The following is a 27,300-nucleotide window of genomic DNA, read 5'->3' on the forward strand; positions in this document are numbered from 1 at the left end:
AAGGAAAAAGATTATCCTTAAGTATTGAATTTAGAAAAACTAGACAAAGCATCTCCTTGAATATAAAATTCATTTGTCTGTTTCAAGTGACTATGATGTCGAAAGATTAATATTTTAGCTCTAGACACATTAATTAATAACAGATCTCACAAAATTATTAAGATTTGATTGAAGAGTCGCAAAAATTACTATATTTCTGCATAAATCAAACAGTAAATTTCATTAACATCCAACTATATCCCCAAGTAATTTCTTAAAAAAAAACAGTCACTTATGTCATGTAACTAAAAGTTAGAGATGTGCTAAAAGGATATCCTTTGGATAATCCACATTCAATTTTTATTCAATATTTCTCTCTTCATTCAAATAAACACATTATTTAAAAAGAACTCAAATATTTTAATAAATTTATGAGAAATGCCTATATTCAAAATTTTCTTCCGATGCAAATTATAATTCACTGAATCAAAAGCCTTCCTTAAATCAATTAGTTCTGTATATAGGTGTCTCCTTTTATGCTTGAGGAAAGTCAGTCAGTCCTTTTCAGAATAAAAATGTATATCTCATATCTATGTTTCAGCAAAAGAATCTTGTAAAACTGACAATATTAGAAGTACAGGTAACCCCCCCGTATAACACGGCACTTCTATAGCACGGATTCACTCTAACACGGTTGGAGAATTGGGTAAAACCCTCGTACAATATGAAATGTAATAAAAACTATTAAAAGCGAACTTTATCTAACTTGAAAATAGAGAAATCATCGTTCAATAAATGTGATAAAGCTTTTAAATGCGAAAGATACCTCATTTGACATTTTTCGTACTATCAGATTTTCATGCATGATTTTCATGCATAATTTTCGTGAACTATTAATACAGAATGTAAATTTTCTTTTCCCGCCTTCCGTCGATACACGTGGTCCTTATCGAAACTTCTCTGTGTTGCCAGATCTCGACGCTTCTGCTTTTAGTGTTGCCAGATGGTTTTCCCTTATTCCATACTTGCTTTATTCCGTCACCTGGTTTTAAATCATTGAACCGCTGAGACCATTAGTAGATTAAAAATTTTCGGTTAATAGTGCTTAGTGATGACGACGAAAACATTGTTTAATTTATATTAATATGTATCACTTCTTAAGAAAATTTTAATAAAGATATTTATCTTAATTATGAAAATATAATAGCATGTTTTTTTTTAATTTTTGGAACCTAACCCCCCTTTTCGTACTAGTTCTCTGTTTCGTATAACACGGATTCTGCATAACATGGCAATTTTTTGGAACGTAATTCCCGTGTTATATGGGGGTTACATGTAAATGTAAATAGTTTTGTTATTTCCGACATATTTTCTATCTTTGGTTGATGTTCTAAATGTGAATTGTACTTGGAAAATAATACAATGATTCAATTTGAAAATATGTACACTTGTGTTAATAAGAGACAGATTATATATTACAGAATACTTAAATACAAGTGATGGATATACATATAGTAACAAAAAATTAGAACTGAGGATATGAATCATCTGAATCAAGATGGGGCAAAAAATGAGGATACAATGAATGAGTATGATGTGAAGGAAGGAAATTCTTTGTTATATTGGTTTACACGTGTGCTTAAAATGAATGAGGACAAATTGATGATATATATATATATTTGACATGTGAATGACAAAAATGGACCAGTAAAATGCTAGGTTAACTTCATTGTAGAAATATCCGAGAGAAGGATTTTGATTATCAGCAATAATTATTAACAAAATATAGATTCCGATTTTCCGAAAATATAGTTACTTAATGTAGAAACAAGTTCTTAGTCAAGTTACATTATAACTTACATAGAAACACAGTTACACAGTTAAAATTTACATATATTGCAAAAAGGAACAAACAAATTAATATGTTTCAGCAAATAATTTAACATTAATTAAAAATATTTTAAGTATACATGAATAAATAATAATTGCAATATATTGGCAATTTTCATACCAAAAATATTTATCATTATCAAACAAATAAAAAATTTCAATTATACTTTATAAAATCTTTTGGACCATCTTTAGAGCATGCTCAAGTTTTTAATAAAAGTCTAAACATAATACAAATAAGCTGCATTTTAGTCACTACAATATATAAAAATTCTTAATGATGTAATGTACCATAATTTTATGCAGGTAATTGATAAGTTATCTGTGTTTAAATGACAATTTAGAAGGGAGTGCAGACTGGAATGGATCATATATTCATTTTAAATTGCAGTTTCAAACTCAAACCTCTTTTCTTTTTGTCTAAAGTCATGTAGAGTGTCTTTAGAAATGTGAAAAATAATGTGTGCTGCAAACACATTTGTCTACCATCTCAATTTTTGTTTTGAAACAAAACAAGATGTAATATGCATAACATTGTTTAGTTCTCTGCATTTATTTTCTGTACATTCAATTCCTGCTATAATTAAGATTATTAAACACCTATTTAAATTTGTATCTTGAAAGCTAATAAAGGATAATCACTGAAAATTAATCTATATAATACTACATGGTGGAACAGAAAGGACTGACATTTTTTAAAAATTTACATCATCTGTAATTGTTACTACAAAAGATATTTGTTGGAAGATGTGAGTTCATATTGAAATTGTATTTTACAGAATCAAGTGTGGAAAACATCTCCTATGTGGTGTCTGTTATCAGTGATACATTTCTGGAGGCAATTTTGGTGACTTCCACATGAATAACTTCCTTCAGATCTTGCAAAGAATGGGCTTATGCTCATATACACATGCCTTGAGGTGTCCCCACAAGAAATAATTGCACATGGATAGGTCGGGCAAACTAGGAGGCCAATGAATGTCACCAAACCTGGAAATGAGTCAACGAGGGAAGAGACGACGAATAATGTCAATTGATGCTCTAGGTGTATGGGCCATTGCCCCATCCTGTTGAAACCACACACATCTGATGGGAATACATTTCCATCGTATGCAAGGATGCAGAAATGTATTCTCATCAGATGTGTAGGACTGAGCGATCTTCTTTGCGTATGACTGTTTTCTCAGTTGTACGCAAACACACGGTGTTCTATCATCCACGGCTCCATGCCTTCAACTGAAAAGACAATGCTAAGACCTCACTACTTTCACGCTACCTGCCACACATCTGTCACTCCACCTGGTGGTGAGTTGTAGCCATTTCAAAAACATGTCTTTTCTGCCCCACCCTGTACTACTTCAGAGAACTTGGGGCAATTATTTCATTGCATAATTTTCAATCATAAACTGTAAACACACTGCATTCTTTGCTATAAAATAAAATTTTACAATTTAAAATAATTATGTACAGTACATTTAAAACAATAGCACTTAATTGTGTAATGTTTTATTTTGTAAATAACCGCAGCTACTCTAGCTTTATTTTGTTTACACGTAACTGGATTACTTTCATTTTTTCCAACTAATGATCACATTATTACAATTTTGGTTTATTTGCTTAATTTATTTAACTCTACTTGTTAAGTGTTTGTAGAATTTAAAAGATTAACACCTGTTCTGTAGTTTCTGACCTGGCATTTCCTGAGAATTGCAGTTTAGAAACTCTAACAAACAAAATGAAACAAAAAAGTGACATATTATAATTTTTAATTTCAGTCAAGTGAATAGTGTATTGTAGACATTGATTCATTAATTTGTAATAAATTTTAAATTATTCAATGATTACAATAAATACAATAATTTTTTTTACATTTATTTGTGTTTTCAAATATAATACAATATCAATATAGGATTAATATCAATATTATTAACTAAGTGCAACAAAGCAGCCACAGGTAGTAGACATATTTATTATACTTGTCCCTCTGAGTCAGTTGGCGCGCACAATTATCCTTCTTATCAGGTGGTTTGTTAATTAAACATAAACATTTTTGTTTATTTTATATTTAAAAATTTTGTATGTATTAATTCAAAATCTGTTGTTATAAAAACTTTTTAAACAACAATACAAAAGTGTTAAAATTGCAGTAATACTTTCATTTCTTGTCGTGTGAGCATTACTCCACACATCTAGCCAAACAGTTCCATTGCTTTCCTTTCCTTTTATCAAAGTATCAAAACTGAAATGAAGAAATGTGATGCTATGATTCTAATGTTCTGATTTCTTTTCATTTCAGATTCTCCAAGAAATTTCTTTGAATCATATTTATATTCTATAGTTAGATATTCATTAGAAGCCATTTCATTAATGAATAACACTTGTACCAAATGTAATCATATATTTGAGAATTTAGAAATTAGATAGCAAGAATTGTTGTTTGAATTTTGCTAAATTGTAATGAACAGATAATTTTTAAGAATTTATTTTTATTGGATTAGTTGAAGTATTTCTACTTCAGTTTTTATTTATTGTTATTATTATTATTATTTTTAAACAATATTTTATTTAAAAATAGGCGAATTAACAATTAATTTGTATATTTTGGTGTAAAGAGTTGTCCAAGAAAGCCGAAACTCGTTTCACTAAATATGTTTTGAATTTAATAAGAATAATAAATAAAACACTAAATCTGTCAAGATTCATTTGATAGATGTCACACACGCGTTTACTGCTCTCTCCAGGTGGGCAACCTTTGTTAGGTTAGAGCACTCCCCAGGTTATCAAAACTGATAGTGTGGGAATGATATAATTAATGGGTAGGGTCAATCATCGTAATGATTTGACATGTTCCATAAAATTACTGAAAGCTGATCATCGTGATTTTATTCTGTACAAGGCAAAATAAATAGGATTAAAATTTCTCATTTCAAATTGTTATATTTGCTATAAAATCTTATATTTTTTTTTAATTACCTTGCAACTTAAATAGTAATAACATTATTCTTTTAATTATTATTTCAATTAACCCCTTGGTCACTGGTGGGCATTCTGATAGTTGATTAACTATCAGTTTGGTAAGTGGACAAATGCAATGATTTAAAATAAAATTACTATTAAGCTTGATTGCTGGAGAATCATTAGTACTGTTATTTAAATCGCAGCATTTTTGTTATTGATGTTGATTAAACTTGGCATATGGAATAGAAAATTTGATACAATGGACCACTGATATAACACGCATGTCGGGCGGGAAACAACACCCGCGTTATAAGGTGAACCACGTTATACTGAGCGGCACGGTGTAACGCGGTTCGCCTCTTTACTTTAGCAATAATGTCAAGCTTTTCTTTTACTCATCATGCATACAATAATTAAACACTATTCAAAATATATGCAGAAACTCAATACCTACACAATTACTCAATATGCAGTAACAATAAAATGCACTACTTACTAACGCCTGTATAAACGTGTTTGAGCTTATCGTGCGCGCTATAACCGAGTGCGTGGTATAGTGAGCAGCGCTATAACAAAGGTCCACTGTAGTAAAAATGCTCTCTGAAAATGGTTATAATTAAAAACATTCAGATAACAGTATATAAATATTCAACACAACTAGAAAGTCCTGCCTTGTCGAATTAATGAGAGCAAAAGAAATACAAATATCATAAGTATCTGATGTTGAAATATTAATCACAGGTTAACAATTAATTTTCTTTCCATAATCTTTGCCATCATTAATAATAATTTCAATGTGATTAATTCGTTAATTGTTTTCAATCTAGGTTTCGGATAAATTGCGTAATTTGTTTAAAGAAAGAAAAATTTAAAGAATTCAAATTTTGCAATGATTTATAATAACTCATTTTAATAAAAATTATCGAAATTATAATAATTCATTAAAAAAGTTTTAAAAATTAGTTTTAGAAATAATGAGAGATATGACGAATTATAAATAAACTAATACGGGTAAATTTTACACCATTTACCGAGAATCATGATGTTAAGTGACTATTTTGTGTAGACTTTTGCAATTTTATGATAGAGAAAACAATAAATAGGTACTGTAAAATAAAATAAAGTAAAAATTCTGTTAAATTAGTTGAAATTAATGATCAAAATTAAAAAGAAATTCATTGAAAAAACTTCCTAAATGTTTTCATATTTTTGTTGTTACTTGATTTCAGTAGAAGCACTATGTAAATGTAAACATAGTAAAAATAATTGATTGTTAATTTGCATAATTGAAAATAATAATTTGATTTAATTAATTTAAATTTAACTTTTTAAAATAGTATATGAATGGTCTTAAACTTGGTCTAGTTAACAAATGGAACATCTGTCGATTACGTAATACCCTCTAACCTTTAAAAACGCAATGCGTATATTTGTCTATAAAATTTGCATTATTGATCAATACATACGTTTATGTAATTGAACGGCAGAAAAAATTATAAATGTATTTTAAGTGCAGTTGTTAATTGAAAGTAATATAATTGAGAATAGATTCATTTGGAGAATCATAGAATTTTCTGAAGACAATTAAAAAAAGACATTAAATTGTTAAGTTAAATTATGAATAGAAGTACATTTCAAAAAAGTTTTTTTTTAATAAATCCTAGAATTTTCAGTTAGTGAGATGTGTCAGAAAATATGGAAATGATTGCAACATGCAATTTTATAAATATAGAACACTGAGTCATCTGTAGTGATTTACTTTTATTAACATAATTTCATTCAATTAAGATATCAAAAAATTAATAATAATGATTTCTAGCCTGTTTACATTCAGGAATTTATTACTTAAATTGCAGTTCTGATAAAATAACTTCTTTTAATAAAAATAAAAATTCTTTTTACTATTAGGTATTTGTAATGTAATACACATTACAAAGTATGAAAAGTTTTGAAATTGAGACATAATCAATTTTATTTTACTTAAATATTGATAGAAAGACTGCTATGGACATTTAAACTTTCTACTGGCTTTTGTTAACAAACAACTATTATACCTTAAAGTACTGCAAAATGCACTCGCCATACAGATGAATGTTTTTGGATGTGTTCAATATACGTTCTTCAGGTCTTTACAGGTCAAATTCTAGAACCCAAATATCTTAACTGACATTTGACTAATTTTTGAATTATGACTTTCATAAAGAACATCACAAAAATTTGAAGTTATGCTAAGTAAATCTAAACTGTCACATGTGTTTGAACTTCATATTGAGGGCTGATGGGATGGGATACATCAATTATTGAAGTACAGTCGACTCCGCATAAGTCGACACCCGGATAACTCGACACCGTAGGTTAATTAGTCAGTTTTCTGTGGTCCCGGCCGACTTACATAGGCAATAATGTTATTAACGTTAAAAAACTCGGTTTACTCGACGTCGTTTAACTCGTCACCACTGGATAAATCGACATACTTTTTCTGTTTTGCCAGTTTTTAGACGTCTGATAAGTCGACTCCCCCCTGAAAAATGAGTTTCACACCGCACAGCTTATTGTATGGTGCGAACTCGTTTTTCAAGGGGGGAGTCGACTTATCAGATGTCTAAAAAGTGCGAAACAGAAAAAGTATGTTGATTTATCCAGTGGTGACGAGTTAAACGATGTCGAGTAAACCGAGTTTTTTAACGTTAATAACATTATTGCCTATGTAAGTCGGCCGGGACCACAGAAAACTGGCTAATTAACCAACGGTGTCGAGTTATCTGGTGTCGACGGAGTCGACTGTATTTAGAAGTTTTTTTAATGTGTAAGGTTGTCATCGGGTAACGTTCAAAATAGAAGACTGATTTGAAATTTTATTTAGTTTTTTAAAATAATTTTTAGTTAATTATTGTACAATAAAAAATATTCAATGAAAGTATATAGTAGTGTTTATTGAGGATTCTTTTAAGGTTTTTATTTGTGATGAGCTAGGAGACTGGAAAGTACAGTACGTGGGACGTAGAGAAAATGATTGTAAGATTTCCAACAAAGCAAAAAGTAGAATTTGAAAATTGGAGATGTGAAGTTTTAACATTGTATTAGGAATGTGTTGTTTTATAGAATGACATTTGTGTAATTTATTAAAATAAAGTCCATTTGATAGCTGATTTATGCAGTAATATCTCTGCATTTCCAAGATACTTTTTTATTATACAATAAATTTAACAATGAAAGAAATATTTAGCAAAAAGATAAGTAAAGTGAATTTTATATGAAATTTTTATTTTCTAATTAAAATACTTTATGACTGTTGTTGTATAATTTGATTAAAACAAAACTTATTTTTAGGATTTCACTATTGGGTTATTTAATATATTGTAATTTTAATTTTTATTTGATTTTTATTTATAAATTATCTCATGGATTTTTGTAATTGTCAGTGTTTACCATGTGAGGAATTTCAGCAGTGATTGTATTATTAGTTTAAAGATTTTCATTGAGGTCATCATTGATGATGGCCAAACATTTTATTCTTTGGTTCTCATCTGGATACCTGGATTAACAGTCGAAGACGAAGACGTTTTTAATCCAAGTTCCTCGAAGTGTTACAAAAGTAGGCGTACGGTGAAAAGACTGGTCGTGGGTTGAAACTAAAGGTGTCATTGAACAGGAGAGCGAAATACGTTGACCTCTAACATTCAAGTCCATTCTTAAATCTTTGTTGCTGAAAGGTTTTGTGTACAAAGAGTTTTCAATATATTTCTAATAAAATTGTTTGTCACATTGGTTTAAGGATAACAACTAACTTAAACCAAATGAAAAACTTGAGATTAAAATACTTGCAATAAAGAAAATGTACATCATGTATAAAAAAATAAATAATAATTTTAACTAGATTTTTAACTACTTACATAAATCAATTAGAATATAATTACAAATAACAATAAAATTACAAATAAAATTTACAAGTAAGAAAGAAGAAATTTTGAGAAAGAGTATGTTTATAAAAAAAATGTATTATCGGAGTCGTGACTTTTAATTGCTACTTGATTATTTCTGATTATTAGTTTTCTCTTTTGTAATTTGTATTAGTGAGTAAGTTATTTGCATTCTGATATTATTTTTGAAATAGTTTTATTTAACACACTATAAATTTTAAAATTCTTTCATCAATTATTATATTGAATACTTCAGAATGGAAATCACTTAAGCAATAGGTATCATCAGATCTTTATAACAGGAATGCATTATGTATTTGTTAATAGCGAGGTCGAGACTGAAGTTTTAAATGCGAAAACGTGTGCGTCGGACGTCCGGCGCCGCTTTCCCATAAGCCTAGAAGTTTGACAATGGCGTTTGGAATGTCGAGCGTAATTCCACTGACGTTCTAAAAGCCATCGTCAAACTTCTAGGCTTACGGGAAAGCGGCGCCGAACGTTCGACGCACACGTTTTTGCATTTAAAACTTCGGCCTGAACCTCGCTAATACAAAATAGAAGTTTAAATATTTAAGCATGTTTAAATTATATTTTACTAGCTGACCCGGCAAACGTTGTTTTGCCATATATAATTATTTCTTAGGTAATTTCTAGCTGACCCGGCCATGCGTTTGTTGTGGCTCAAAATGTATCTATTATAAATGTATAACACTTCCCCCGTGGGGGGAATTTCAAAAAATCCCTTCTTAGTGTACATTCTCTTGACGTACCCTATTAAAACGCAATCAAAAACGCATCTAAAATAGTATAATAAAAGCAGAGTTCTTCACAGTAAGCCTTAATCCCGTCACTTTTCCCGCTGGGGAATATCGAAAAATCCCTTTTTAGTGTATATTCTGTTTACGTAACCTATTAAAACGCAATTAAAAACGCAAAAAACCGCATGTAAAATAGTATAATAGAAGCCGAGTTCTTCACGGTAAGCCTTAATCCCGTCCATCTCCCCCCACTGGGGGAATTTCGACATGTATATTATATAAAAACACGTGCGTATTCGAATGCAACGTTGTGTCAAAATTTCAAAGGAATCGGTAGGAACAAACGAACGTTATATTTTATTTACATAGATAGATAGAAAATGATCTGCTTTAGTCCATTCTCACAGAAAAGCATAATGCCTCACAGAAAAGCAAACTTAGATCGTCGGAAGTTAGCGCCATCTGTTGGACATAAAAGCCTTAATCCATATATAAATATATTTTTGAAAGGGGGGAAATGGTGTAGGGGTATGAAAAATAGATAGTAGCCGATTCTCAGACCTACTGAATATGCATTAAATTTGCTAAAACTCGCCTGAACCTCACTAATACAAAATAGTAAGTTTAAATATTTAAGCATGTTTAAATTATATTTTATAAATGTAATTGTTTTATAAAGAAAATATTCCATAATTTTATTGTTACAGTTTAATTCAGATTTAATATTAATAATAATAGATAAATTAGTATTTAATACAAAAATTGAATGTTAATAAAGAATTTGAACTGTGTGCTGAAATTTCATTAGTTAAAACACAATTACTTTTAGCAAGAATTTATATTAATGTCAAATATATATATTTAAATATTAATTAGCTTGGATAAAACTATAAATCAAATATAACCAAATCTGAATTTTTCGGGCTATTATAAGATAATAGATAATTTAATGAAATTATCATTTTGAGATATGCAGAATCACTAAAATAACAAATTTGATATCTTAAAAACAAAATGTCTGGTAAAATCAGAATAGAGACAAGTTTTAAAAAATCTAGCTTCATAAAAAGAATTGAATTATTTTTAGGTAAATAAGTGGTTAATAAAATATAATATAATGCAAAATTCATGTAGAGCAGGGATGGGAAATCTTTTTCTATGTAAAAACTGCGTTTCAAAACTTTTGAACTGACACGGGCTGCACACGAGAAAAGAGGGGGGAAATGTCGGTAAATCACAATTCTTTATTCATATATAATTATAAATTAGCATAGGTATACTTAATATAGCTTCGGGCACTGATCTAAACATAATATATTGGAAATATTTGGTTAAATATTAGTCGCTGCTGGTTTTAAATTAGTTTCGACGTGTCTGTTAGCCAGTTTCTTGTTTTTAATTTTTACTAAATTCATTGCGAAAAAACTATTTATAAATATACGTTGTAGAAAATAACGTTTGAATTTTTGTCGAATATCTCATTAAGCTGGGAAATTGATATATTTATTCATATTTTATGTCGCGTGGGCCGCACGCAGCACGAGGGCCGCGGCTTGCCCATCGCTGGTGTAGACTAAGAAAAAAATTATTCTTTGTTTTTTGTGATCTATTAACTATCTTACAATTATTTTAAAAATTGAAACAAACAGCATTTATAAACAACAAGAAATGTTTGCATCTAATATTTTCGATATTCTATAAAGTAGACTGAAAACATTAGCTTCAAATATTTCTTGCTGTTTAAGAGGAGGTGTTTGTTTGTTTGAATCTGTAATCTATTGTTGGTTTGGAATACAGCAATGTTTTATATAAAAACAGCAGGAGCTGAATTTGTTTATATTACGTTGTGCATTGTTTCTAAACGAAACCAAAAATAGTATTGGAGAGTAAAAATGTTTTGGATTTTTGACTTTTAATAAATTATATATGGTGGATGTAATTAATATATAATGCTGAATATGCCAAAGTAAAAGTTATAATTTCTTATTTTCCAGTGTTGTGAAAGATATTTATGTAGTGGATATGTGAAGTCTGAATGCCAAATCCAGAGAAACAAGTCATGTCCGCACAGACTCTACACAAAAGGCCACCAAAGTTGCATTTAGGTCACGAGGAAACAGCGTCGTCAGGTTTGAAGTATTTTCTGACTTATAATTATTTCAAAATAAAATTACCAGATATTTCATTTAGATTTATAATTGTGAAGTTTAATTTAAAATTAAAAGAAATTTACTTCACCGATCTGTCTTTCAAACGAGAGAATTTAAATGGCTAAAGATCAAGTTTTATCTGATTCTTTTATTCCATTTCTAAATTAAAATTCTTTTCGTAAGATTCGACAGCATAATAAATATGTAATGAAGTCAAAACATAAATTTTACCACATTCCTGAACGATGATTCTGTTTTTGTTGGAAAGATTTTTATTAAAAACAAATGAAAACTTAAATTCAAAACATTTAATGATTATTAGTTATGCACCTTTAGACAATTTAATTGTTTGTAATTTTAAATGAGATGAAATAAGGAGATAAAACATAATGTCAATAGATTCTTCCTATCAGTTATTGTTTTTAAAAAATTAATTAAAAAGAACTACTAATTTTTTTAATGTATTTTATTTTTAGTTGTGTTTGGAAGAGCAATGCTTTGAATTTTTTTTATTTTTAATTATTATTGCATTTATTAGAAGTTATAAAAAGCAAGTTTGAAACTTATGTAATAGATTAAATTCATCAAGTATAAGTTTTTTTCAAAAAGTAGTAACAAAAATTGATTGATACTTTCTAAAAATACTTATTATTTTATTTCCATTTCGATTGGAGAATTATGAAGTAAATGATCGTGCATAACATGCCAAATATTAATAAATTAAATTTAGACACTCATTACACTCATTTACTTACTCACTATTGCTTAATTAATAACAGGTGTTTCAAACATGGTTATTTCACTTAACACACCTACAAGGAGAATGTCCACTACATGCAAGTCATGTAATTCTTAGTAGCCTACTAGCAATTTATTTGGTAGTTAAACATGTACTATTTACCTACCTAAGAGGATATTTCTCTATGGTCAATATTTCTAGTTTTTCATAAGAATTAAAATACAGCCTATTTGATGAGTGAGTGAAGGTGTAAAGCTGATTAGCAGTGATATCATTGCATTATGATGAAATGTGCTGGTATTTTTAAGCCATACAATTGCTAGCAAGCACTACATTTCTATTAAGATGATGTCACATACAGGAAAAGCAAGGAAAAAATTAAGAATCTGGTATGAAAAAAACAATGAGGGAAAAATCTCTTAATATTAGTATCAATAAATTATTCTTGCAGATGCATATGCCTGTATAATTGTAGTAAATAATTCTTTAATCAATATTTTTCATAAATAGAATGTACATGTAAGAATTATAGTTTGTTTACTATTAAAAATAGCTTCCGTCAATTTAAAAATGGAAATAAAAGAAACAGTCTAAATAAGAAAAGTCACAAATACAAGAAAAAAATTATATGTAAATAAACAGGTTACAATTACTATGAACTGTGTGTTATAAGTTGTTACTTAAAAAAAAATTAAGTACATTAAACATTTCCGTAATTTAAAAAAGTACCAATAGTACAGTTATTTTTCTTTTTCAATTATAATACAACACAAATGCCTTTGTATATTTGAATGGAACCAAACAATTGCATGATTTATATTGGGCTACTTTACCTCTACTGTTAGCAATTAAATACTGTAGCATAGCTAGCAACACATCTGCATGGTAAGTGGCAGTATCAGATTCGAGTCCTGCTTTGTGCAGATACTTTTCTTCCAGAACATTCTAAATTATTTAATAAATCTTAAACTTAATAAGAGACGGTGCCCACCACCTACCTCTAATACCAAACTACTCAATATTTAATTATTAGCAAGGTTGAGGCCAAAGTTTAAAATGCGAAAACGTGTACGTCGGACATTCGGCACCACCTTCCCGTAAGCCTGGAAGTTTGACAATGGTGTTTGGAAAGTCGGTGGAATCGTGCTCGATATTCCAAACGCCATTGTCAAACTTCTAGGCTTACGAAAAGGTGGTGCCGAACATTCGACGTACACGTTTTTGCATTTAAAACTTCGGCCTCAACCTTGCTATTAATAGTAGCGGTAAAATAGCTTGATATAAATCTAAGGATTGTTTGGTTTCATTATAAAAATATCGGGCTTTGAGATGTTTATGTATGTATTTGAATGGATTTGAGTAACATAAATCAAAGTGATATTTAAACCATACATGGTAAATGCAAGTACAGTACATTGTCTATACTGTGCACGCTTCATAAAGTATGAGTTTTTAATAATGTTTTTTTGTGTTTAGAATAAAATTTTTTGTTTTCTGAGTAGAATATTTTCTATTTATTTTTACGTAGAAGACAATTACTTTTTTCTACCTTTAATCACAGGTTTGCAGAAAAAAACTGAAATCAAATATTAAAATTCTTGACTTTTTTATAGGAAAAAAACAGTTAATTTGCATCAGTAAACAATACAGAATTAAAAAAATCTTTTGTACACAATTTTTAATTGAAATAGATTCAGCTTCAAAGTCCTAATTGGTAAAATTTTACTACACATATATTTGTTACAGTTTATTATTAAAAAATATATAAATTGAAATGAATAAAGCAAGGTGATTTAGTGACACAAAGAAAAAACAGTGCTTGCTTGCAATTGCATGGCTGAAGGATACTAGCATGTTTTGTCATAATGTAATGATGTCGCTATTAATTACCTTTATGCTTTCACTCTGCTTGTCAAATAGTCTGTTTTACTTTCTTATGAAAAAATACAAATAGTGACCATAGAAAAATATCCTATTAGGTAAGTAAACAGCAGACAATTTACTAATTTTTTTTTCAGTTTGTATAGATTTTTTCATCAGAAGCATAGAAGATATTTTTACTATTATATTTCAATATCTTGAAATATCTGCAAAGCAAATTGGGATTCATTTTCAATTGGTCAATTATATTCCAAAAATGCTTCTTATAATCAATTCTTTAAACTGATACAGAAAAAATTGTTACACTTTAACTGTTTATATAACCTGGAAAACATGACTTTTGTACCATTTTCAAGCTGTCTGAATAAACCATGGAGGAACTTACATACAAATGTTTTTACCTTTTCTATAATTGTATCAAAATGACTATATAAAATGTTATAGTCCTTAGCTGATATACTTAAGTATATCTGTTCTCACTATTCCTTTGAAAGTTTAGAATAAAGTTCAAAATAATTTGCTTTTTTATAATCATAAATGGTAATAGCCTGACAATCTCATCAAATTTTATCTACCTGAACCAACAATTCAACTATAAGACTATAAATGCTGGATGCAACGAGCTAGAATATACTACATAGTGTGACTGTAGCGATGCCATGTTTAAAGAAAATTGAATACATGTCTGCCATTTTCTTCTTAGTCAAGGGGAGTGCCATTTGTCTTATGTAAAGGCAATGAGCTAGAATATTCTAACTATTTGTGTAAAAGTGTGCATGGGAAAGGAAGAGTTTTAATAAAGACAGAGATTAAAACAGTTTACTCTGTTTTGCCTGTTTAACAATGCACTTTGGATTGGTAATTTTTCAATCCCTATTTGGGCTCACGGTTTTAGTGTCTAAGGTTGATGTCTACAACATAATGAACAAAAGGTCAGTTCTTGTTAATATACTTTTGTTATCCAGAATGATGCATATAGTATGGAATTCGTACACATCCTAATGGTGCAGTTTCTACAAATCAGTCTTTCATTTAGTGGCATGTTTTCTTTGTCTATTTTTGATTGGAAAATGCAACACTTTCCATTTCCCACAATTATTAACTCATTACCTCTTAGAAGGATTTTAAGGGTTTAACGTAAACATGAATGTGGTTTGTAACATGACAAAGGTAAAAATGTAGCTTTTCATTGTAAATATTTTCACAAGTTGAAACCAAAATTTTCAGTTAAGTACTACAGTTACCAGTTTAAACTCTGATCTTACCTTCTTTATAATAATTAAATAAAATCTAAAAAGTAGCTAAATTTGAGATGTATATTTAAGTAATATAAATCCATACTTACCTAATTGCCTAAATCTCAAATCTAGGGACTAACAAAACGAAGTAGATTTAGATGAGAAAATTAAATACCGAAGTGACAATCCTGGCCAACAAGTGGTATAGACTTCAATGTTTTGACTTAAAGTAAAATGGTGGGTGATAGTACCTGTCATTGTCACCAAGAGTGCTGTATCTAAGGTCATGGCCACTCTATATAGTATATTTTAGCTCATTGGGACCAAGGGGTTAATAGATTTTGAAGTAAAACAAAACATTCAATTTATAAATTATTTTCATATAATAATTTATAAATTGTAAATTTAAAAATTAAGTATTCAGGTAAGTATTCATGGTTTTTTTTTTCTTTTAAAGAGAATTAAATATTTGCACTACTAGAAGTAAAAATAACATTTTAATCTTTGTTTTTTGTTTTAATCAGCTACTTTATAAACTCTTTTCTTAGAAGCATCAAGATTATTAATGTTAAATATTTAAAATCTATATTCTGCTTTATTGGAGCTCACAAATTTTAAATTGAATATTGCTTTTATAGCATTTGTAGACAATCAAGTTAATCTACCTGGAGAACAATTATGATCAAACTTCTATATAAAAGCATTTACATCTGTTCATTTTGCAGTAGTACTAGCAGTAGTGTTTATTTAGTAGAGAAATTCAGCCACAGTTGTTCTGAATATGGGTTTGAATGCCAAAAAATACTAGAGAAATAATGCTCAATTTAAATTTGTTAGTAGTAGGGTTTGATTATAAAAATTGGAGGTTATTTATTATGACATTTAATGTCTTTGTATTATATATAATTTTATTTCATTTAAGAAATTATAAATATCTTTTAAGTAATTTAGTACTTAAAATGTAAAATACTAATTAAAAAACATGAAGATTGCAAGTTTTAAGTTTTTAGCATTTAATTTGCACAAATCTTAAAAAATATTAACCCGATCAATTTATTTCAGCCGACGAAATAAATAACTCCAACGATTTTGGTCAATGCAACTTGGCGACTGTGGGAATGTCTTCTTCACCTGGCACTCCAACAACGCCCAGCACTCCCAGCTCACCCGCCATTTCGAAACCACCAAAGAAACGTTACTTAGAAAATGGTAGTTTTAGATGCACGGGAGATGATCAGAATCCTTCTCAGATGGCAAATCTTATGGAATTGGCCAAGGTGAGCGATTTGGTTGTTGTTGTAGTGATCTAAAACAGAATAATTTTAACAATTTTAAATACTTCAAAACATGAAAACATATATTACTAACAAAATTATTCTTAAATATTTGAAAATTTTCATCAGTTATATATTTTATATTAATAAATCAACACACTGATGCATTAAAATGACACTATAAATTTTTCATATCAACTTCTGCTTTTGTGATTATACTACTTTGTAAAAAACTTACTTTACATTACAGACAATACATTACAGAACAATATACATTTAAATACAGATACAGATATCCCTTACTTAATGTGGGATTTAATTAACTTGCAAAATTTATTCAGACAATTCTTTTACATATGTGCAACAGAAGTTTTAATTAATGTGGCTTTAATAGCCATCTTTACTTAACATAGATATGTTTTTCTCAGCAAATAAGATGTTGATTTCCTATATAAATACCTGGTTTAATTATGATAGTTGTGAAATTTAACACATTACTGCTAATATGATAGTCTTCTTTGTTTAGAAAGTTATTTTAAAACTTTACTTCATATTTTGTTTTCATAAAATGAAACTGAAATGTCTGCAGATAAAACACATTTTATGCATTGTATGTATAATTCGAAACCGTGTCTTATTTGCTTTGATTAGTTCATTATCACTACTAGGTGCATATACAGAAATTTGGCAATATTATCATCAACCTTTATTTCAGAATTTCTTATTTGCCGAGACGCATTTCGGGCCTTAGCCCCCCTCAAAGGATGAAAACTTTTAATTACATAATTTTTAATTGTAAATATAACTGTAAAAGTATTCTTATAATGTAATATTTTAACAGTGAATAAGTAATTGTTATGGAATATATACCAGTGACCATAACCTACAAGATAACCGGGAAAAAAGAATGGTAGTTGTAATGAGAAGTACCTTTTGAGATGTCTGGCATATGGATACAATATGGTTTATTTACAAAAAACGTTTAAATCGAATCAAAAGTAAGATGTATTTCCGATTGACTTATTACAAGATATCTCGAGATGTAATGCCGACCGAAGAGGGGCTAAGGCCCAAAACACGTCTCGGCAAATAAGAAATTCCCGAATAAAGGTTGATGATAAAATTGCCAAGTGTCTGTATATGCACCTAGTAGTGATAATGAATTAAACATTTTATGCATATTATGTATGCTTTTTAAGTTTCATAAAAGATATAATGCTATAAACAGTAAAAAAATACTCTGTGTGTATGGCTCCTAAATGTCATGCATGTCAAATGCGGTTTTGAAAGTTTCGTTTGGAAAATTTCGAATTAAAGGATACAAAACATTTAAATCCAAAAACTTGACGAAGAGAAATTTCAAAAACAAAAAATTGTTATTAATCAATGAACAACGACTTGTGAACTTGCAGCAAATCTGTTTGTCACTAACACGATGATTGTGTTCTGCATGCATTAAGTGGAGGAAAAAAAACTGGATAGAATAAAATTTTGTCTGGCAAAGGTAGGCATCCCCAAAGTTTCATTTTATTTTTAAGTTAGTCACTCATTTTTATCATATAAATGTTTTTCTCACGGATGACAAAATAAAAATATTTGTTATTAATTGAAAATTTATTGTAGTGGGTTGTGATTATTCAGTCGAATACCAAGGTACCACTGTATTTGATTAACGTGATTTTGATATTAGTAATGGCATTAATCAAGGGATACCTGTTCATTAATAAATACATTACAGGATTGTAAAACCTTGAGTTTAAGCTTGCTTTTCTACACAATACTTGGCAAATAAGGTCATTTTTATTACAATATAACAGGCATATCAAAATATAATCTTGTTTTTTCTAAACAAAAATTTCAAAAATGATGAAAGTGTACTAATACAGTTCTTTCTAAGTTATTGAAAATAAAATTGCAATAGATGTAACATTAATAAAAATTTATTTGAAATTTAAAATTCTAGTCATACATAATACATAGAAAATCTGGAACACACTAAAAATCTTTGAAGGCATCAGACTTTTCAGTAGATGCTACTTGGTTGTCATTAAAAAAGTCAGTGTTAAAAATGTCCCAGACAATGCTTAGTGTATTTTTTCATGCCTAGCCACAACTGGAACTATTGGATTTTAGATATTAAAAGATATTGAAATTGCATTTGAGCCAGCAGAAGATGCTTGAGAGCATTTATATGTCAACGAAAATAATGAATATAAAGGTTGATGCTAGTGGTTGCTTTGATAGCTATGGCTAGACATGAAACAAGATGCTAAGTATTGTGTGTGGGACATTTTAAACACTTTTCTAATGATGGCTAAGTACTCTGTAATGAAAAGTTGACACTGTCAAAGGTTTTCAGTGTGATCCTTATTTACAGCTGATATTATGGCTAATAGAAACAAATATTTTTGACCATCTTTGACTTACATAAAATATCAAATAATACATAAATAAGAATATAAAATTTTTAAGATATATAATTGGGTCATTGTCTTTTGACACACACTTATATGCTGGGTGTAATATTTTATAATACTTTATATTAATGCATTTACCACAGATTATCTTCCTGTATGTAGCACCTTATGCAAATTTATTACAGGAAAGGATTGCATTCTTTGTCTATGTTGCTTCTTTCAAAATTAAGAAATATCAAGGCTGTATTGTTTATTGTAATTGACACATCGTTTCTACGCCATATTAAAATACCTTTGGAATGGCTGGAAGTTTATCTTATGATGATTTTAGGTTTAGATCCTTATTTTATGCTAATATTTATAAGTTGTTGCTTTGTGTTTTTGTTAGTAGAATCTTTATTTTGCCTCAACAGATTGTATGGTATGGGGTTAGGTCAAGCCATACTGTATAAAATTTTACTTTTTATCCAGGAAAAGATAAATTTCATTCAAAGTTGCAATATTCATTGTATTCAAATTTACACCCTTGATTCTCATTTTTTCAATATCTTCTATAATATGAAATCCACAGAGTTTAAAGACTGTTGGAAGAAAAACTGCATCTATAAAAGTTCTTTCTGGAATTCATTACTGCAAATTACTTTTATTGTATGAAGAATAAACCATGTTACAACAAATTTGATTAAAGGATGCATAGACAACATTTCTATATAAACTTTTTTGAATACATAAATCAACCAATTGTTTTGTTGTCGTGTTTTGTAAAGCCTTGGTCACACTACGTGATTTCCAGCCGCACAGGCAACTGCAACTGCGACGGCTGTTCCCGTTAACTAGTAATCCCCCCCTCGAAAACCAACGTCAATAAACAATGTGTGATCACGAGAAGATGTGTGCAACTCGCGCTTGTTGCAGTTGCAGTCACCTGCGCGGCTGGAAATTGCGCAGTGTAACCAGGGCTTAAGATGGTGCTAATTTCTGTATACAGGTGTCCCTAAAAGTTTGTAGACCTTTAAAAAAAGTTATATAAAATCAGCAAATTGGCATATTACAGTAGGATTTACACCAAAAGGATTTTGTTGGCATAAGAAAAATTTTTAGTTTAAATTTCAGCAATAGAAGGCATAATCATCATCATACAATCAGAACAGTATGGAAAAAAGAAGTTGAGTTGGTATAGCATTTATTCATTTCCATTAGGGAGCATAGTACAATAGCAGTCGTTCAATGTGCCTGCCACGACAACCAATGACATTGTACAAGTGAGTCATAAGAGGCTAGGCTCCTGGTGTACATTTGATGAGACTTTAGGTAGTCTTGTAGCAAAAAATTCACAGGTATTGAGTCCAGAGATCATGGGGCCCATGCAGTTTTGCAGAAATAGCTCATTAGTCATTTTTGCCAAATGTGTTGATTAGGAATTGCTTCACAGGAGATGCTGCATGAATGGGGTCCCATTTTGCATGAACCTGCTTGTGTGCATGCAATCATGACACAGTGTAGTCTTTAAGCATTTCCAAGTAATGCTGTGTCCAGTTACTGTAAAGGTTTTTCCTCCCCTTGTTTTACGTGGCTCTTCAAAGAGAAAAGGTCCAATAACAACTGATGCAATAGTTGTTGTTCATATAGCAGTTCTCTGTGTATTCATGTGAATTTTCTTTTGCCCATATTCTACAGTTATTCATATTAACAGTCCCATCTGTTCAGATGATGATAAAAAGTTTTTAGGGATCTTCCTCAATCTGTTCCAGAGTCCATTGGGAGAATTCATTCTGTTTCTCACCATTGCTTAGTTTCAGCTCATTAAGAGATTTCTGTTTGTATGGATACAAATTTAACACACTGTGCACAATGCATAACACACTTGTTTTGAATATACCTGTGTTTTTGGCAACTTCTCACACATTGCATAAGCTGTTTATTGATTCTGCTGCCAGATCATCCATTTGTAAAGATATGCAACTAGCACAAGCCTGCGAGGACAATCTGCCAAGTTCAAAGCTATTGTAAGGCTTTTGTAGCCAATTTATTGCTCAAATAAAGCAGATTCACCAGAAGTGCCTTATCCACCAACATTAACATTGAGTGTAACATGCACAATAACTGGATTTATACAAGTTACTTATGATACAACTGCACATCTTTTTTAAAGGATTTAAGTTTGCATATTTTTGTGATGCAGATGGTACAGTGCCCTCTGTTGGTGAAAATTTGAACTAAAGTTTGTTTAATGCCAAAAAATATGTCTCCTGTGACAAGCCTATTCATGCAAACTGTACTGTAATATACCAATTTATTTATTTATTATGATATTTTAAAAAGTTTATGAACTTTTGGGACATCAGTACTTCCATGATAGATCATTCAATGGAACCATGTAATAAATCTATGTTGGATCTTCCAAGGATTTGGGTATCGCTTATTAAAATCTTGGTCATTTAACATTTATGTTATCATAGTTCATATTTTTATTTTATGTAATTTTTATTGTTTATCATACTAATTATATCTTTATGTGCATGCTATTCTCGTGCTTATGTTGGTTTAATTAAAAAGAAAAAAATTTGAATTCCTTTTTGAATGTTTAATATAACATTAAACATTCAAAAATGTAAGCTGGTTTTGCATTAATTACATTAATTACATGCATTTTTAAACATTGGGTTATGTATTAAGAGTGTCAGCATAATTGCATATTTTTGTAATACAAAATTAAAAGTTTCAATTGTTTTTATAGGATTTTGTTTTCTTTTAGTCCTTATATTATGAAATAACTTATTGTTTATATTTTTTTTATGTAAAATTCCTTGGACACTGCCCTGTTTAGCAGTGAGGAGGGCACAATGCATACAGCTACTCTAATAGAATTGTTTATATTTTGTTGTTACCTGGCACTCCCACATTAGACAACCATGATCATCATCTTTTGGTTTTGACATTTTGATTTAAAAATTTCTCATAACTTAGTTATCTTTTATGTGTTTTTTTTTTTGTGTTTCATGTTCATGAGGGTGCTTAAAAATCTCTTATCATATAAATAATATATAGAAAGAATTTTTGATTGTTTATGAACAGTTTTGTTTAAATTTAATAATAATACATATGCTTAGTGATTCGATCTCCATAATTTGTTTAGGTTAACATTCTGTGAGATAGCATAAAAAACGTACTTATATTTAGTTACTCAAATTGTTTATCTTTATTCCAAGTGTTTTGCTAAATCTCAACACTTTCCAGCTTACTAATTAATTTGCATGAACTGTAGATAATGATTTTAATAAATATTTATCATCAATTAATTAATTGTAACTATAATATCTATAATATTCTAGAATTTTATGTAAAGCTGATGAATTATATCTTTAATTGTGCTAGTCAGCTGTAAGTGAAATCTTGAAAGTATTGCATTGTAAATATTGAAGTGTTGATTTAGGATAGTTTTTGCTTTGCTAGAATTATTTTTCCAGGTGTAGATTAATTATATTTGTTAAACTTTGTAGATTGTAAACTAGCAATCAAATGGCACAGTCATGCTGCTAACATATATATGTGGATTGTATCTGTTTTCATTACAGTTAAATAATTATAAGAATTTTTAAGAATCTCTTATGTAAGGATTTCTTCCGGGTACACCCTTAGCTAAACATCTGTGATTAGGGAATGCCACGATGCAATCACCTGACATACCGAGGCTATTTGGTTATACAAAAACCCACAAACCAGGCAAACAAGTACTTACCATTTGGTCAAATCAAGATCCCCAACTCTAGCCATTGAAAAGGGTTTGTATAAGCTCCTAATAGACCATTTAAAAGAATATGAATAAACCATTTTGAACACTGGAGAACTTATTTCTAAATTGGAAGGCATTACTTTAATTAATTGCAAGTATGTTACAGTTCTTGATTTTAAAGCGATGTACCCTTCCATTAAATCAGAACCATGTTTTTGTGCTCTGAGAGACTTCCTATTTCAGGCAGTACCATCTAGACCCAAACACCACAAATATGTCCTGGAGCTAGTCCAGCTAATGTGCTACACATCATTTTTTACTTTCAACAAGCAAACCTATCTTAAAAAATGAGAGGTTGCAATGGGCAGCCCCCTATCTGGAGATTTGTGTGAATCAATAGGTAGAAATTTAGTGTGCCATATCTTAAAAAACTTCACTTTAGAAATTATATTGTACACACATTATGTCAATGATGTTCTTATTATATTGAGATGTAAGCCAGATTTAAATAGAATACTGCAGGCTTCCAGGCTTTTAATGGCAACCTGTTTGGGCTTAGGTTAAAGTTAGATCAAGAAAGTGATAGGACAACCCATTTCCTCAATCTCCAAATACAGCTGAGAAACTTGTTATATAACTACAAAGGTGCACCACAAGCCCAATCTATCTTTATCCCTTCAACATCTAATGATTCATATATTTATAAAATAGCAGCATACAGGGCTCTGCTTCAAAGAGCTTTTACCCATTGCTCTAATGTCAAGGACACACTAGAAGAAATACAATGCATTAAACACACAGCCATAGCCTACAGTTACAGCAGATATATAATAGAAAAGTTAATAGAAAAGCTAGACCACAAGATACAGGGTAAAATGGAAACGGGAACAGTAAATACAAGATTTCTAAAACAACAAAGAAAACAGTGATTAACTTTGACTCTAGATTGAGCCAAACTTATAAAATCATAGCCAAGGTCAAGGCAGATTTAGCATACAAACATAACCCATCGATATATAAACTTCTTACCAAAGCCAGAAAACCTGGGGTATACTTGGTACAGTGGAACCTCACTTAATAAGCATAATTTGTTTCAGAGTCTTTATCGTAATGGGAAACACTCGTTAAGCGAAACAATTTTTCCCATATAAATTAATGTAAAATATGATAATGTGTTCCATGCCGGAAAAATACTCAAATATTTTATGTATAACATTTATTCAAAGAAAACTATACAATAAACATTGTTAAGGAACGTGAATCATCATCTTTTCTTCTAGCGTGGAATGAACCAACCTGAAATGAGAATTCAATTTGCAGAAAACAAAAAGAAAAAAATGAAATCAGATAATTTGTCTGATAAACACACCAAATGATATGCCAAATTCTTGGGCTATGTGAAGGCTATAATTACATATTAGAAATTAATTAATTTGACTAGAGGTAGGTAGTTATGTTTTCATCTTGTATTAAATTTAATAATTACAAATAAATAATTTTTAATTTAGACATTTGTGGAATTTAATTTGGAATCGGTCATTAAATTTAATACGAGATGGAAGCATAACTGCCTACCTCTAGTCAAATTAATTTCTAATATGTAATTATAGCCTTTACGTAGCCCAAGAATTTGGCATATCGTTTGGCGTGTTTATTATATAACGGGCTATGGTTGTTGATGATTATACGTAATATGTGTGATCACAAGCTACACTAAGATGCTAGCTGAACAAGTGCTAAACACAGACTGATGGAGCATGCGCACATCCGGGACTTCCCCTTTCCTGGCGACTTGTTACGCAAAACATCGCTCGTTAAGCAAGTCATTTCTTCACAATTTATTTTACTCGTTATGCGAAACACTTGTGTGAGGTGCTCGTTAAGCGAGGTTCCACTGTACTGCTAGACAACAATAGGTTTAATACCAACAGGAAGTTAACATACATAGGATCAACAAACAGATTGTTAACAAGAAGGATAGCAGAGCATAAGTATGAAACTTCTTATTATAAGTTTAATACCACTCTAGCCCAATATGCAAGTGAGCCAGATATAACAGCCAAATGGGAAGAAGCTAAGATTATAACACCAACATATGACAATGGCAAACTAAGAACACTAGAAACATTGAAAATCTTCACAAAATCCTTTAATGGAAATTGCATTAATAGCAAGGATGCTGACTCTATCCTCAGCTTGGCAATTACTTCTAGATAACCCCTTAAAGGAAGTGGGCTAATTTACTCATTCTTATAAGAACGTCATGTGACTTTACAAATTCTCTTCATATATCTACAATAATTATTTATTTGATATTTATTTTTGCTTTTCACTAGGTCTGTTATGTTATAATACTGTGACATCATAGGAATGCGAGTGCAGCTTGAAGTTTTTAAATTTTATGTTTTAAGTGATGTCTATTCTTTTACTTTGCACTAGCTTGTTAATTGTAACATATAATTGTTTTTTTGTTTATTTCTGTATTTATTTATTTATTCTATTCAAATTTTTTGTAAAAACATGACATCATAAGAGTGAATCTCAATGTTTTAAATTTATGTCTGATTTATATTCTTACTGACATTCCATTTTTCTTTAACCTGAAGAAGGTCATTTAAAATAGCTGAAAACATTAGTTTCTTTGATTTAATTAAAGAAATTGCTAGAAAAGAGTGAAAGGTGCTTGATACTTATGATCAAGGTATTCTTGAACAACTCTGTTATGGAATATAATAATTAAATATAGACTTCCTATTTCTGTCCATGACTTGTTTAACATGATCACAATGTAAATACTTCTTAATTACAGCATGATATTTGCTATGTCTTGCGTAATTCTAACTCATTCTTCTAACCACATGGAATTGTTTTAGTGTAGGTCTAAGTCATTTGTAGATTTGACTTCAATTTATTCCAAGACAGTTTACCCATATGTTGACCACCTTCTTTGTATATACTTTTGTTAAATTGTTTTCTGTCAGTTGTCATTTTTTTCTTTCATTTGCCTCCTTCAATTCCCAAATTCTCTTACTTTCCAAAAGTTTTCTATTGTTCTTTCCAAACATCCTTAAGTTATCATAAGTGGTTCAGAACTGAGATCTACATGCATGTGATCAGTACCTATATTCACCAGTTCTCCATTATCTTGTCCCCTCAATGCTAATCCAAATATAGGTTTGAGGGTCTTCAACGAATCTGTGAACATAAGAATCTTGCCTGTTATGATACCCTAAAACTAGTCTGCTCCTACAAGAATATCAATGGTTAGGCTGCACTATCCTTTTAGTTTGGAATCTGAAAATTCCATTCTTCTTTATTTAAGCTCTTGCAAAATTTTTCAACAAGGTTGAACAAGGTTGATCCACCATGCTTAATGAAAGTTACATATTCCAGGAACTTACAGCCATTTTTGCACAGTCTGGTATTAGCAACTCTTATACTCTGCAAGGTTCAACATTCAACTGTGACACTGGATTCCCACTGACAAGAGTGTATTGGTTTCCTCCATCAATTAAGCATCTTTACTTGATCGATGAGGTGCTTAATGAACCAGCTGATTTTCATTTATCACAAACGTGGGTGACATTAGTAATATGACTTTATTTTGTGTGGAACTAACTACCTAACTGGTTTTTCATTTGCATTTCCTGCAATAGTATTTTAAAAATAAGAATATTTTAAGATGATATGTATAGTGTTGTATTGTTCCATTCGGTATTCCTTCCTGCTTGCACACTTTTTCTTATTTCCCTGCTTGCCTTCTTATTGTCCTCAGTAAGATGGCACAACAAATTATGACAATTCTTGCAACACTGACATTTAACCCTTTCTCTTGGACAAATTGATGTTGTATGCCCCTTTTTAGAAACAAAACAGCAGTTGCATTCATGCAGATTTTATGACTTGGCCATGAATTTGATGAGTGAGATCACCAGAAATTCATTGTTTTTTCACATTTCAGTCTCTCTCTTGTTTAGCAGAATGTCAAAGCAGTTACTTTCACTTGTTTATTTAACGTAATGCTTCCCTTATCCCTCTTTTATGTTGATATCCTGTTTTACTATTTTCTGCACCATTAACAATCCTTCAAAATTCTCAACTTCATTCATCTTTTAAAAAGGATAAAAAATGAATCTAAACTATTTACATCTACACTTCTTTGTTGTCTATCCCAAGTTAACAGGAATTTTTCTGGCAAAAGTTTCTACAAAATAGGACAAAATAGTTCATATCTTGAAGTAGGAATCCCTAAGATTTGCGAATCCATGGACTTCAATCTCACAGTTCTCATAAAATTGTTGAAGGCTATGAACATCTCCCTTTAGTACTGGTACCTTAGAAATGCATTTAGTGTAGTATTCAT

General features: G+C 30.0%; 1 protein-coding gene across 2 annotated transcripts in view; it reads left to right on the forward strand.

Annotated features, from left to right (window-relative positions):
• Positions 1-27,300, forward strand: part of LOC136989233 (micronuclear linker histone polyprotein-like) — a 71,153-nt gene that overhangs the window by 37,708 nt on the left and 6,145 nt on the right. For both annotated transcript variants that reach the window (XM_067287333.1, XM_067287332.1), the window contains exons 2-3: positions 11,500-11,634; positions 16,576-16,790. In XM_067287333.1, coding sequence (XP_067143434.1) covers positions 11,541-11,634; positions 16,576-16,790 — 309 coding nt within the window. In that variant the 5' untranslated portion in view covers positions 11,500-11,540. The remainder of the gene's footprint in view (positions 1-11,499; positions 11,635-16,575; positions 16,791-27,300) is intronic.

Source organism: Centruroides vittatus, unplaced genomic scaffold (genome assembly GCF_030686945.1).
Source record: "Centruroides vittatus isolate TY-2023 unplaced genomic scaffold, ASM3068694v2 scaffold_450, whole genome shotgun sequence".
NCBI lineage: Eukaryota > Metazoa > Arthropoda > Arachnida > Scorpiones > Buthidae > Centruroides > Centruroides vittatus.